We start from the raw sequence: 13,086 nt of genomic DNA on the forward strand, positions 1-13,086 counted from the left end.
TTACTGATCCCAAGAACCAAACCTGAGATCTCTTGATCTCTAAGACCCGATGCACCAACCCCTGTGCAGCTGGACACTGGCAAGTCCCCCGAGCTGGCGAGAGAGCTTTGCAAACCCATCTCCCTTTACCTGGAACTTATAGCCTTCCCGGCAGATGCAGCAAGTCAGGCCTGGTTCTTCTATCAGCTCTTCCATCTGTTTAAGCAGTGCAGTCTTGGTCACCACCTGACCCTTCTCATTCGTCTGAAAGAGAGAACAGCTCAAGACAGTTAAAAAGACAATGATGAACACCACCATCCCCACCATCGTGACAGGAATGCCCAACACATTTTCCAGCTTGCTGTTAGCAACCATATTTACTCTCCTGGCAGCACCAGGCAAACCGTGGACTCAAGCTCTGCAATGTTTGTCAATAAATCATTTTACACAAGTCCTTGCATGGCAGTTTTAGCAAGACAGAACTAAAAGATCGTTAGGTCACCAGTCTTCCATCAATGCAAACAGACATTACCGTCATCCCCAGAGTGCCCAAGGCTTTCTGTCTCATCGCCATGGCCATACGCTTCTTCTCAGCACGTGTCTCTTTCCGGGCAGCATCGATCTTCTTATTCACCTCTGGATGTTCCCTTAGTGCCTCCAGAAGATTCTCCGCTAACGTCCCGATCCCTTCATCACTAGACACCTGCTCCAGCTTGTGCAGGTTGGTAATCGAGTCTGTACCTATTAGTACCTGATTAGGATTGAAACACAGCACTTCCTTCAGACAAAGGGTGCAGCGACAGTAACTGTTTCCTCCAACCCCACCCAAGGTCTCATCTGCTACAATTTTTGCCAAGTGTCTGACTTTCTTCTTTGCTGCACTATGGACCCTGGACCCTCAAAGTATCTACGAGTCTGGGCTGATTTGCCCCTATGCTGCCCATTACTGAGAGCTCAGATGTTGGTGTTGGATAAACAGCATTCAGATCCTGAGAAGCTGATCACTACGATACAGTTCGGTCCTAGATTACCTTCTCTTCACACTGGCATGTACATCTCACACCCCACAACATGAGAAAATATTGACGCCAAAATCTCTGCCCTCCAGCCTTTTCCAGACGAACAGATGATACCTGAAGCTGGTGGGTCTCTCCGAGCCCAATAACAAGAGCACAGAACCACCTACTATAGAAATAATTGCTTTATCTACAGACACAAAAAGCAGTTTAACAAGCCAGCCATGTCCCACTTGGCTTTCAGAATGGCCTCCTCACCTGTGTAGCCGGGTGCTGTGTGGCAAGTCCTCGGAGCAGGCGCAGGATAAAAGGAAGTGCAGGTCGAGAGAGGAATTTCTTCCATATGTCTGCATCCAAACTGCACAGAAAACAAGAGGAAGCAGCTGAAGGGCAGTCACCCGTTCTGAAACGGTGCTTGGCAGCCAGCCAGGAGCACAGCTTGCAGCGCGCAGGCTGCAGACAAGACAAGCACCCTCCCCCGGGTGTCCCTCCTCTATTAATTAACGAAGTGACATTCACACTCCCATGTTGTGCACACTAGCAGCAACAGTGTCAACCCTTCACCTTGGGATTTACGTTCGTGAGCCATCAATAGCAAAAGCTCTATCCTAGTGCAATAGGTAAGGAACAGGCAGGGAACACAAGAAACCAGCTTGGATGGGAACCAAATGTGAAGATTACTGGCTTTTTAGCCTCTCTCTACAGTAGCGCTGTCTCACCAGAACCTCTGCATAACACCTGAACAAAACCTAAACGCTTCTGAACATGGACTTGTTAACAGCTTTCTTGGAAGACAGTTGTGGTGATGAAATGAGAGAAGGATGTTCAGGGTTATCGCATATGTTAAGTAGCAACTCTTACTTCTTTGCGCTGGGGATGTGTTTTTTCATGTAGTCAAGGGCATTCTGCGTAATTCCCTTCTGGAGGATGAGGTCTTTCAGCTGATGGCCATTGCTGTTGTTCTTTATTCCCGCAGCTATTTTACAGAAACAGTCCAGGAAAACTTTATCATCTCCACTGTGCTCCTCATCATACCTGAAAAGAGAGAAGAAATGGTAAGTTGGAGGCACTCCGAACATCTCTGCCTGTAACCCTCATCACATTATCTGTAACCCTCATCACATCACTGAATCTGGCAAAGAATAAAGGCATGTAGCGATAGGACATGGGGCAATGGCTTTAATTTGGAAGGGGGAAGATTTAGATTAGACATCAGGAAGAAATTCTTCACAATGAGGGTGGGAAGGCACCGGCCCACGCTGACCGAAGCAGCGGTGGCTGCCCCATCCCTGGAGGGGTTCAAGGACAGGTTGGATGGGGCTTGGAGCCCCTGATTCAGTGGGAGGTGTCCCTGCCCATGGCAGGGCGTGGAAGTGGATGGGCTTTGAGGTCCCTTCTAACCTAAACCATTCCATGATTCTGTGATTCTAAGAATGCATGTACCTACTCCAGCTCAGAGACTCAAAAAAGCTTCTCAGACCCTTGTCATCTCAGAATAAACTCTAAAGCCCTATTTCTCGAGCCACACACTCACATACTTCTTTTGAAAACGGCTTAGAAGTGAAATAGGAAATTAAGCTTATGCACCAGCAATCTCTGAAGCTTTGCATTACACTGAAGTAAGCATCAATGAGGAAAAAAAAAGGTATAGACTTGTCAGTACACCAGATTTCAGGTGCTTTTAGTTGAAATACGACAACTTACTTATCAAAGTTACAGTAGGGCTTGAATCGATCAACCAGAATCTGCATTTTCTCCATTTCCCCGAAGGAGAGGTAAGGGATGATGCGTAATAAGCCCTGCAAGACGCTGAGATTGGAACGGACGAAAGTGCTGTTAATCTGATCGAGTAACATGACAAGCTGATCTTTGTCACCAGTCAGGAGGAGGTTACCCTGCAAAGGAAGAAGAGCATGATATATGTTCAGGAAAACCCTTGCTCGAGTAGCTGGTTGACTACTCCAGTCTTGAGGGATTGCAGCACTAGCACTTGATAAGAGAGCCTTATGAAAAACAAAACCCTGCCTCATCCCTAAATGTCTTGTAGAATGGCTGTAACCATTCTTCCAGCTGATAAGTGACTTCTTCCACTTGCTATTAAAGAATTTTCTAGTCAAAAAGGTCTAACAGTTCTAGCCCAACGGATGTCAGATTCCTGTATACCAACAGTTTCAAAAGACACCGGAGAAACTTCTCATTCTCAGCTGAGATATTGTTTTTACCTTCAGTTAGACGGAAAATCAATCATGTTTTCAACATGCATGAAAATACTGAAAAAAATAAGGCAGAGCTGTGTCTTTTCTTGTCTCTCTCTGGCCTGCAGCCCAAAGCAGCAAGGAAGGATCCAAGCAGTGCCTAATAACACCCACCTGGCTGTGCAAGAACTGTCCAAAAGAAGCCTCACAGTGGTTTTGGTTCAGGGCACTCCCCTTGCCCTGCCTCCACGGCCTGCTATGACACGCCAGCAAGCATAACAAGGGTTAGACTCCCATCTAGTACATCTCCACAGCTCCGGAGGCACAGCACCACTCTAATAGGGTGTTTACAAGCCTTGAATCCCAGTCAACATTTCCATTCGTACATCGAGCCGCAGGCACTCACCTTGTCCTCGCTCAGAGGTTCTGCATTGGATTCATCCAGTATGATCTCCATTATACTGAGCACTTGTTCTGCCACAGCCGCTCCTCCGCTGTCCTTACTTTCCTGCTCAGCCACTAGAGCCTGGAGAAGATGGCAGAGATTACTGTAACACCAGCAGTGACTGGTTTAATGAACCCACACACTTGTACATGCTAACAGCTAAGGACAGGCTAACTTAATTTGCAGTGCCAGCCCAGCAACATTTAAAATCTCCTGCGGTCAGGGGTAGTTTAAATTCACTGGAGTCCATGGAAAACACTTCATGAGAGTCCATATTGTCCTTACCAAGTTAAGAGTTCCCAGCATGACATTCAAAGTGTTCATCTCTGGCTTGACCAACTGCTGCCGATTTATTTTCACCTTCACACAGTAACTGAACAGCTTTAACAGCACCTACAGAACACAAAGAACGCATTCTCTAAAACGAGTAGGAGGATTCTGCTGAAACTAAAAGCACCTTATAACATACCCAGTTTCCAGACCTCTGGGGTAAAGCACAAACCAGATTTTTAGGCCAATATTAACCTTAGGACAGCTCTGTTTTCAGGTGAGGCCAAGGCACAAAACAATCACTCGGGCAAGGCAGGACCTGGTCTTACCAACTCCTCAGCTTCTACACACTTCAAAAGTCTTTGTAAAGAATTGTTAACCAAGAGGAACGGGAGAGGGAGAGAAGGGATTCCTCAGATTTTCATCAATTAATGAATTGAAATGTCTGCTTCAACACAAGGCAGACAACTAAACTTCATTAATATTCGTGACACACGGATTATTACCCTCTGCTAGTATTTCAAATAAGCAACAAGGACATCCAGAGGAGGAAGCTGAAGGCAATTAAGGACTTCAGGGCTCTGGGGCACAAGTAGTGTTTACCTCCATTCCAACATCAAGGAATGAAGAGGGAGAGATCAAGAAAAATCAGTTGATTAATACCTGGCTCCAAACCTGGTGTGAGAGGCAAAACTTTGCGTTCTTTGATCACGGACTGGCCCATGCACCTCCAGGTTTCCTTACCAGGGATGGGACATGCTTGTCTCCTAGGGGTACTAAAATCCTCACCAAAAATCTAGCAGGGCTCATTAATAGACCTTTAAACTAGATGTGAAGCGGGAGGGGGATGAAGCCAGGCTAGTCAGGAGTGAGCCTGGAAATGGTACTCCAGCGCCTGAGAGATGGTGTGCTGATGAGGACCTCCAGCATATCAACTCAGAGCAAGTGGGGCAAGTACATCTAGTGACAGAAAAGATGTAATCGGCACTGATGGGTTAGAAAATCCAAGTACCAGTCATTTGGGAATGAACACTATTCCCTTTATGAGAGCTGAGGGAATAACAGCCCAGCTGAAGTGCATTTACACCAATGTAGGCAGCATGGGCAATAAACTGGACAAATTGGAAGCTACTGGAAGCTATTGGAAGGAGACTACGACGTAGTTGCCACTACAGAAACGTGGTGGGATGATTCATGTAACTGCAGTGCTGCTATGGTGGGATATAAACTCTTCAGGCAGGACAGGAAAGGTAGGAGAGGTTGCAGGGTAGCCCTCTGTGTTAGAGAGTTGCTTTGATACCCTCCAGCTCCATTATGGTGATGACATGATCAAGTGCCTGTGGGTAAAAATCAGAGGAGCCCAAAAGAAGACAGATATTGTGATGGGAGTCTCTTATAGACACCCAGCCAAGAAGAAGAAGCTGATGAGCTCTTCTATAAACAACTGGGAGTAGTCTCAAGATCGCTAGCTCTTGTCCTTGTGGGAGACTTCAGTCTTCTGTATGCCTGCTGGAAATACAATACAACAGAATCTACAGGCCTGTCAGCCTGACCTCAGTGCCAGGGAAAGTCATGGAGCAGGAGATCTTGAGTGCTGTCATAAAGCACATGCAAGAGAACTGGGTGATCAGGCCCAGTCAACACATGTTCACAAAAGGCAGGTCTTGCCAAACTAACCTGATCACCTTCTATGACAAAGTGACCCACCTACTGGATGAGGGAGAGGCTGTGGATGTATCTTCTTGGACTTCAGTAAAGCCTTTGACACAGTTTCTCACAGCATTCTGCCTCAGAAACTGTCACCTCTGGCCTGGCCGGGCGCACACTCTCCTGGGTGGAAAACTGGTTGGCTGGAGGGCCCAGAGAGTGGTGGGAAATGGTGTGAAATCCAGCTGGAAGCCAGTGACAAGTGGGGTTCCCCAGGGCTCAGTGCTGGGTCCAGCCCTGTTCAATGTCTTTATCAATGACCTGGATGAAGGCATCGAGGGCACCCTTAGCAAGTTTGCAGGTGACACTAAGCTGGGTGGAAGCTGGATCTGCTGGAGGGCAGGGAGGCTCCAAAGGGATCTGAACAGGCTGGACCGCTGGGTTGAGTCCAATGGGATGAGGTTTAACAAGGCCAAATGCCGGGTGCTGCACTTGGAGCACAACAACCCTGGGCAGCTACAGACTAGAAGTCTGACTGGAAAGCTGCCTGGAGGAGAAGGACCTGGGGGTGTTGGTGACAGCAACTGAACGTGAGCCATCAGTGGCCCAGGTGGCCAAGAAGGCCAATGGCATCTTGGCTTGGATCAGAAACAGCATGACCAGCAGGTCCAGGGAGGTTCTTCTCCCTCTGGACTCAGCACTGGTGAGACCGCTCCTCGAATCCTGGGTTCAGTTCTGGGCCCCTCACCAAAAGAAGGATGTTGAGGCTCTGGAGCGAGTCCAGAGAAGAGCAACAAAGCTGGTGAGGGGGCTGCAGAATAGGCCTTATGAGGAACCTGGGGAAGGGGGTGGAGAACAAGTCTTAGGAGGAGCGGTTGAGGGAACTGGGGTTGTTTAGCTTTGAGAAGAGAAGGCTGAGGGGAGACCTCATTGCTCTCTACAACTACCTGAATGGAAGTTGTAGAGAGAAGGGTGCTGGCCTCTTTCTCCCAGGTGATAGGTGATAGGACAAGGGGAAATGGCCTCAAGCTGCACCAAGGTAGGTTCAGACTAGACATCAGGAAAAAAATTTTCACAGAAAGGGTCATTGGGCACTGGAACAGGCTTCCCAGGGAGGTGGTTCAGTCACCATTCCTGGAGGTATTTAAGGGATGGATGGATGAGGTGCTCAGGGACATGGTTTAGTGCTTGACAGGAATGGTTAGACTCAATGATCCTGGAGCTCTTTTCCAACCCAGTGATTCTGTGATTTTGTGCCATTTTCCAGCACACAATTCCTGACCCCAAAGACCAGAAGCTGAGACGCACGGTTAAGAGGTGCCGGCCTTGTTTGAAGTCCTTGATCCCAGTCAGTCTGTTGAGCATACACTCCAAGCCTCCACACTGGGCCATGACGCCTGCCATCTTGTAAACTTCCTCCTCATCCTCCTCTTCATCTGCAGGACAAACATAGACTGTGAAGAGAGGAATCTGCCACAACATGGCAAGCTCATGCAGGGACAAAACAGTGAAGCAAAATGGAGAGAACAGCAGGACACAATTAGCAGCAGTTCAACTGTATCAAATCTAAAATGAGTTACGAGAAGGAATACGAAGAAGGGCCAGGCAGAACAGTCCTGTGCCATGCAGGTGTTCACGTTTGAAGTATACACTTAAGGCGTTGTTAAAATCCTCCTCCACTCTAGGTGAAGCAGGTAAATGTAGCAAACACAACGTCAACCGCCTTTAAGCTCAGTGCTGTACAGATAATAGTGTCACTGCTCGGCAGCGAACCTCAGATTTCACATCCAATCCCAGCCTTAGGAGACAAGTGCATTACCAGTGGTGGAGTCGAGAGACTCAATGAATTCCTCAGTTGCATCTCCTAGTAGCCCTCGCATCCGGTAAATGATCCTCATGGGCTCCCCCTGCAAGAGAGGAGAGCACTGTATGAACCACACCTCTGCAGACACTTCTACACAAGTTTAGTTCTCGTTACAGTGTCTAGCAGACACTCCAGCCTCAGTTCTCCTTCATGCTGTTTGGACTGTGGATGGTAATGTAACAATCACTCCCTCTTTCTCCCTTTACTGAGATGAATTAAAAAAAAATGTGAAGCCGCCACCTGCAAAACCGTCAATAACTCATCACTCGGTCCATCCACCCTTTCCTAGCATTGCCAACGAGAGAGAAAGGCCGGGAATAAACGGTGTTTTCACCCTTATGACTTCTCCAACAGTTTTCTTTAGCACCAGTGGAAGATCTAGCCAAGCACAATGTGTTCATCTCTACAGAAATGCCTTCTTTCCATGAAAACCTTTCCCTCTGAGGATATTGCCCCATCTCTGGAAGTGTTCAAGGCCAGGCTGGATGGGACTTGGAGCAACCTGATCCAGTGGGCAGTGTCCCTGCCCATGACAGGGGTGGGACTGGATGGGCTTCGAGGTCTTCTCCAACCCAAACCATTCCACGATTCTGCAATTGCAGAGCAGTCCTGGGAAATACAGGGATCGGGTACAGCCTAATAAACGAAGCGAGAGAGGCTAATTTGATGAGTGCTTTAAACAGATAAAATCTGTAGGGATGGAAAATGGAAGAGGAGGAGTATAAGGCAATTTAACGAGCTTTCAGCAGGACAGTATGTTACTAAAATGATAAAACCCAACTCACTGAAGCACAAGCCGTGCTTTTACCCTGGGAAAGAGCTAGTTTTCCAGTTGCATTTCCAGCTGGAAAAACTGACAGCGTATCACTGAACTTTCCATTTTAATCCATAGGTCTGAATAAAAAGCAGAAAAGAAAAATCCCAGATTTGGGAACAGGAGACCTTGCAAGAGAAAACCTGTCAGAGAGCGCGCTAAGCCTAATGTGGAATAAGCAGCGCTTAATGTCACAGCAAATTCATAAGCACAGGGAAAGCCCCAGGGGAAGATCTGCTCAAAGGCCACGCTAGAGACCAGCAATTAACACCACAGGGGCTCTGGTAAAATGGCAGATGAACAAAAAAAAGCCAGTGAGAGACAAGGAAAACAAAAAGAGGCCTGAGGTTGCGTTCTTGTGCGCCTGTCTATTTCCTAGGGAACATGAATGGCGGCTCCAGAAGCGCTTTGCGGAGGGGCACACAAAGGAAGACAGATGAAAGCTGTTCAGTGACAGTAATGCTGAGCAAACTCAGCCTTTCACAATCAGCACTGCATCCTGGGAGAGCCACACGGTGGCTACAGCTCAGCACCTCATGGGAACGGCACCTCCGTGCTCCAAGCAGGCAGGCAGGGGCAGCATACGCGATGATTTCCCTCAGGAACTTGAACTGAGTTGAAATTAGAATTCGCTGATAAGATCAGCCCCATCCAAGCTGGTACCTTACTAACACCGATCCCTGTCACCTAGCTTTGGGCTTATTTTGCAGCACAGAAGGCTTTTTTATTTAAACAAAGCTTGATGAGAACCATTCGCTGTATCATAATTCACTGAAATCAGGCGTTTTGTTTGAGTTCTCCCCCACAAGCACAGAAATAAATGGTTTCAGGATAGCAAGGCTTCAGTCAAAGGCGATTGCAAGAGTAAACGAGGAATGAACAAGAAATGTTGGGCAAATCAGTCTTCTTTCATGATCTCAAGTGCTACTGGCAGTGCCTCTAAATTTGGTGTGATGGATGTCTTCTCCTCCTGAAAGGAGGTTGTGGTGAGGTGAGTGTTGGTCTCTTCTACCAAGTGACAGCACGAGAGAAAATGGCCTCAAGTTGCTCTAGGGGAGGTTCAGAACCGTTATTAGAAAAAATTTCTTCTCCAAAAGAGTGGTGAAGCTCTGGCAGAAGCTGTCCAGGGCAGTGGTGGAGTCTCCAACCCTGGAGGGGTTCAAAAACCGTGGGGCTGTGGCACTTGGGAACATAGTTTAGCAGGCACAGTGGGGTTGGGCTGACGGCTGGACAGGATGAGCTGAGAAGGCTTTTCCAATCTTAATGAGTCCGTGATTCTCAGTGGGAATTTATTTTAGTGGCTACAAGAAAAGGAAAGGAAGACCTTGTTCTGGACCACAGCCACCGCTGGAACAAGCTTACTGTGACATGGTGGACTGGTCCCTTCAGACTGTGGGGTCCATTTCTTCACCTGAAAAACAGGCCATACGTACTAAGAGCAAACTGGGAGGATGAAATCTGCCAAGTCCTAGAGATCCCTGTATGAAAAGCACATGAGCAGAAGCACAAAGTAATGGGGAGAAATGTTGGATGCTCTTCTCTGCATAAATAACTTGGGTTCGTTTCTGAAGAGCAGATTGATGGAGCAATCTGGTGTCCCTGTCTGCAAGCACTCATCAAACTGCCACGTGCAGATGGAGTGTGAAATCCTCTGTGAAAGGCAGGGACAAAGTTCAGCTGCCTCCCCAGAGGAACGCGAGAAAGTTTGTTACTCAAGAAGACAGCTCACGTGTCTGATACACCACAGGGACAAGTTCAACACACTCACTTGGGCCAGAATTACATGCTTTTAAATCACTTACACTGCAGAACCGAGAAAGGGTCTGTCCTAAGACAGCACAGAAAGGTGCTGAACAATCATACCGAAGAAATGATATGCCAAAAAATAAACCCTGACTTGTGAGATGTTTCTTCTGTTCATTTTTGTGTTACTATCAAGGCCACGTGCTTTGGGCTGTTAACATATATAAAGAGAAGACACACCTCATTAGTGGGACACCACACCTTCTTGTAGACCTCAGCCACAGGCAGATCCAAACTGATGATCTTATTGTTCACCAAAAGCTGAAAGGGAGAAAATAAAAAGTCAAGAACAAGCTCGCATTGCATCACTCCTCTGGCAACCATCAGCTGCCTAGAAACAGCATCCCCATTCAAGAAATCCACATGTGTGCATTCGCACCTCCATTCCACTGTCATCCTCCAGCAGCGCTACCAGGTCGCAGTCCTGACAGATTTTGTTCTTGATGTCCCTCATGAGTGGCCCAATGCCAGGCTCATTACTGCTGTAGGGATTTCCTGGCATTCTGCCCTGCAAGAAGTCTTCCTGCTGGGGATCTTTCTCCAGAGTTACAAAGAACTCGGTGACTTCATTCTCTTCCTAAAGAACAGCAGCAGAGACAGAGTGAGTCAGTCTTCCCTAACCGCACTCCCACTCCTGTGTTTCTATGGCAGTAAGTGACAGGATGTCCCAATACCGTCAGTCCTTCTGTCACTGGTGCATCCTGCCACACTCTGCCACCTGGGTGGCATTTTGAGGATTGCCAGTACCACTTAGTAAGCAAAATCCTCAGCATGAAACAGTATCTCTTTACTGAAAGGGTTGTTGGGCATTGGCAGAGGCTGCCCAGGGAGGTGCTTGAGTCCCCGTCTCTGGACCTGTTTAGAAGACAAGTAGATGTCGTACATGGTCTGGTGGTGGGCTTAGCAGGGCTGGATTGACAGTTGGACTCGATGATTTTAAAGGTCTTTTCCAACCAAAACCATTCTGTGATTCTGTAATACCACTGGTTCTGCTCTTTTGCACAGAGCCACAGCAGGAACCTGAACACTAAAACCCCTGAATGGGACACCACATTACTGCAGTTCCAAACTAGTTACATTAAACCATTATTGCAGACATTGAATCTTTTCAAAAATGCAAGCAACTCTATCTATTTAAGAGGTCTCACTTTATAATTGACACTGCAACCATCTCTCTACTTACAGGATAGATAATACTGCACAGCCTTTCAAAGATGAAAACTGGAGTCCTGTAGTCATCAAGGCTGTAACGTTTTGCAGTCTCTATACACACTGCCATAAATGCTTTGGTTTCGGATTCTGTGCCTGCCAAGAAACGGAAGCATTAAAAAGACACAAGAGTCAGTTTTACAGGTTTCATTTTAACTTGGTACACACAATAAATCGTTCTGCAATGAGCACCATACTTTGGTGCCCGCTTTTTTTTGCATATTCACCACTTAAAAGATGAAAGGCTGTTTATTGGTATAGTTAGAAGGAAAACCCTTTGCATGTTTGGGCTGCAATAAAACAATCCCATAAAAAGGAGGAGGTTTAAATTCCTGGGAAATAAGAGACAACTCTGGGAATGTCATTTACTTTTTCTGTGCCAGAAGGAAACATTGGAAGGTTTAAGCCATAGAAAACCCCTCACTACAGAAAGTCTTCTAGAAACAAGTTATTTGTGTATCTCTAACAATCTGCTTTTTCATCTCGGTCGACCCAAACCCTGGAGTCAGGAAACTGAGGTGGTTTTACCTGTTGTCATATCCTCTAGCATCTCCAACAGCATGTCCTGGGTCTCATCGATCAGCTTTGTTCTCTGTACCACCAACTTCCTCAAACACAGGTAACCATTTAGGACTGTACCCACCAAGCGGCTTTTGAAGTGCCGCTTGATGGACTCTACCTCCACGAAAGAAGAGAGGAGACCTACAAAGCAATGAAGGACTCAGGAAGTGGGAAGAGTTTGATTTTTTTAGCTCTAAACGTCATGCAGCCAGCAAACAGGGCACAATATTGTAAAAGCAGCACAAAGAAACAACTTGTAATAACTCCCACTGACAGTTTGCAGTTTAGAGTTTGCTTCTGTGGTTGGTGGCAAAACCCTGGCCTGCAAGAGCTGCCTGGTAAATGATACCACATGGGAGCAGGAAAAAGGTATAATGAGCTTTCTAAGCATTTGAGACAAAACTCCACCCTTCTTGACATTTGCCTGTCACAAGATGTATCAAAATCTGACAATAGCTCCGCTCCCAACATTTAACTGGCTCTGACAATGTGACAGCAAGCATGGTACGTGGCTTATCAGTTACACCATCAGACCAGACCCTCCTATAATAAAGAACCACCAAACACTTGGATTCTTTCCCAGGACATATTTATCAATGTGCTTTTTCTTGCAAGAAGACAGGCTTTACAAATTAGTCCATTAATTTTTGATGAACATGGGAGATAATACAGAAAGATTGATGTAATTAATGATGTATTTCCATTTCTAACAAGTGTTTAAACAAAGTATAGCCTAGAAGATCCAAAAAGGCAACCACAGAGTAAGGAGGGAGGAAGCAACATGTGGAAATGAACCAGCAAACGGCCCTGGGAATTCCACTGTGCAAGAGATGTAATTAAGAAATGGGGAGGAAAAGTGATAGGATTGAGTTTGTTTATGATACAGTGCCTCAGTACAAGTCAATAAAAACTCAAACTGACCACAAAAAAGTAGGGAAAAAATCTATTTAGGGATTAAATGTTAAATTGATGGCAAAAATCCAATGCTGAAAATGGCAAAACACTGAATCACCTCTCCCTGAAACTCTGCTACACCCTAATACAGAACAGCAACCGCCCTATCTCTAATCCTGCTACAGGACCTGTGTTGATGCCACCAAATACCTGTGAGACTTTTCAAGGCGTAGCCCTGCTGCAGGTCCGTGCTGAGCGTTGCTTCTTCCAAGGCGAGTAAACGGGCTATTTCCTGAAAATAATTAATGAGCCCATTAGGACAAGACACTGCAATGCCAATAATGTCTAGTGGGCAAGTGTCTAACACAGGGTGCAAAGGAACGCAGCAA

At 46.6% G+C, this 13,086-nt stretch overlaps 2 protein-coding genes across 6 annotated transcripts in view; one reads left to right on the plus strand and one right to left on the minus strand.

Moving 5' to 3' along the window:
- MICOS10 (mitochondrial contact site and cristae organizing system subunit 10) overlaps nt 1–13,086 on the plus strand; it is a 285,369-nt gene that overhangs the window by 77,918 nt on the left and 194,365 nt on the right. The window lies entirely within an intron of this gene.
- UBR4 (ubiquitin protein ligase E3 component n-recognin 4) overlaps nt 1–13,086 on the minus strand; it is a 90,667-nt gene that overhangs the window by 11,490 nt on the left and 66,091 nt on the right. For all 5 annotated transcript variants that reach the window (XM_069874441.1, XM_069874440.1, XM_069874438.1 and 2 more), the window contains 14 exons: nt 12,908–12,989; nt 11,771–11,944; nt 11,217–11,338; nt 10,413–10,610; nt 10,214–10,294; nt 7,372–7,459; nt 6,861–6,988; nt 3,921–4,028; nt 3,597–3,716; nt 2,700–2,890; nt 1,857–2,030; nt 1,254–1,353; nt 512–730; nt 130–243 (listed from right to left, as the gene is read on the minus strand). In XM_069874441.1, the coding sequence (XP_069730542.1) occupies nt 130–243; nt 512–730; nt 1,254–1,353; nt 1,857–2,030; nt 2,700–2,890; nt 3,597–3,716; nt 3,921–4,028; nt 6,861–6,988; nt 7,372–7,459; nt 10,214–10,294; nt 10,413–10,610; nt 11,217–11,338; nt 11,771–11,944; nt 12,908–12,989 (1,899 nt within the window). The remainder of the gene's footprint in view (nt 1–129; nt 244–511; nt 731–1,253; nt 1,354–1,856; nt 2,031–2,699; nt 2,891–3,596; nt 3,717–3,920; nt 4,029–6,860; nt 6,989–7,371; nt 7,460–10,213; nt 10,295–10,412; nt 10,611–11,216; nt 11,339–11,770; nt 11,945–12,907; nt 12,990–13,086) is intronic.

Source organism: Phaenicophaeus curvirostris, chromosome 22, assembly GCF_032191515.1.
Source record: "Phaenicophaeus curvirostris isolate KB17595 chromosome 22, BPBGC_Pcur_1.0, whole genome shotgun sequence".
In the NCBI taxonomy this organism is placed as follows: domain Eukaryota; kingdom Metazoa; phylum Chordata; class Aves; order Cuculiformes; family Cuculidae; genus Phaenicophaeus; species Phaenicophaeus curvirostris.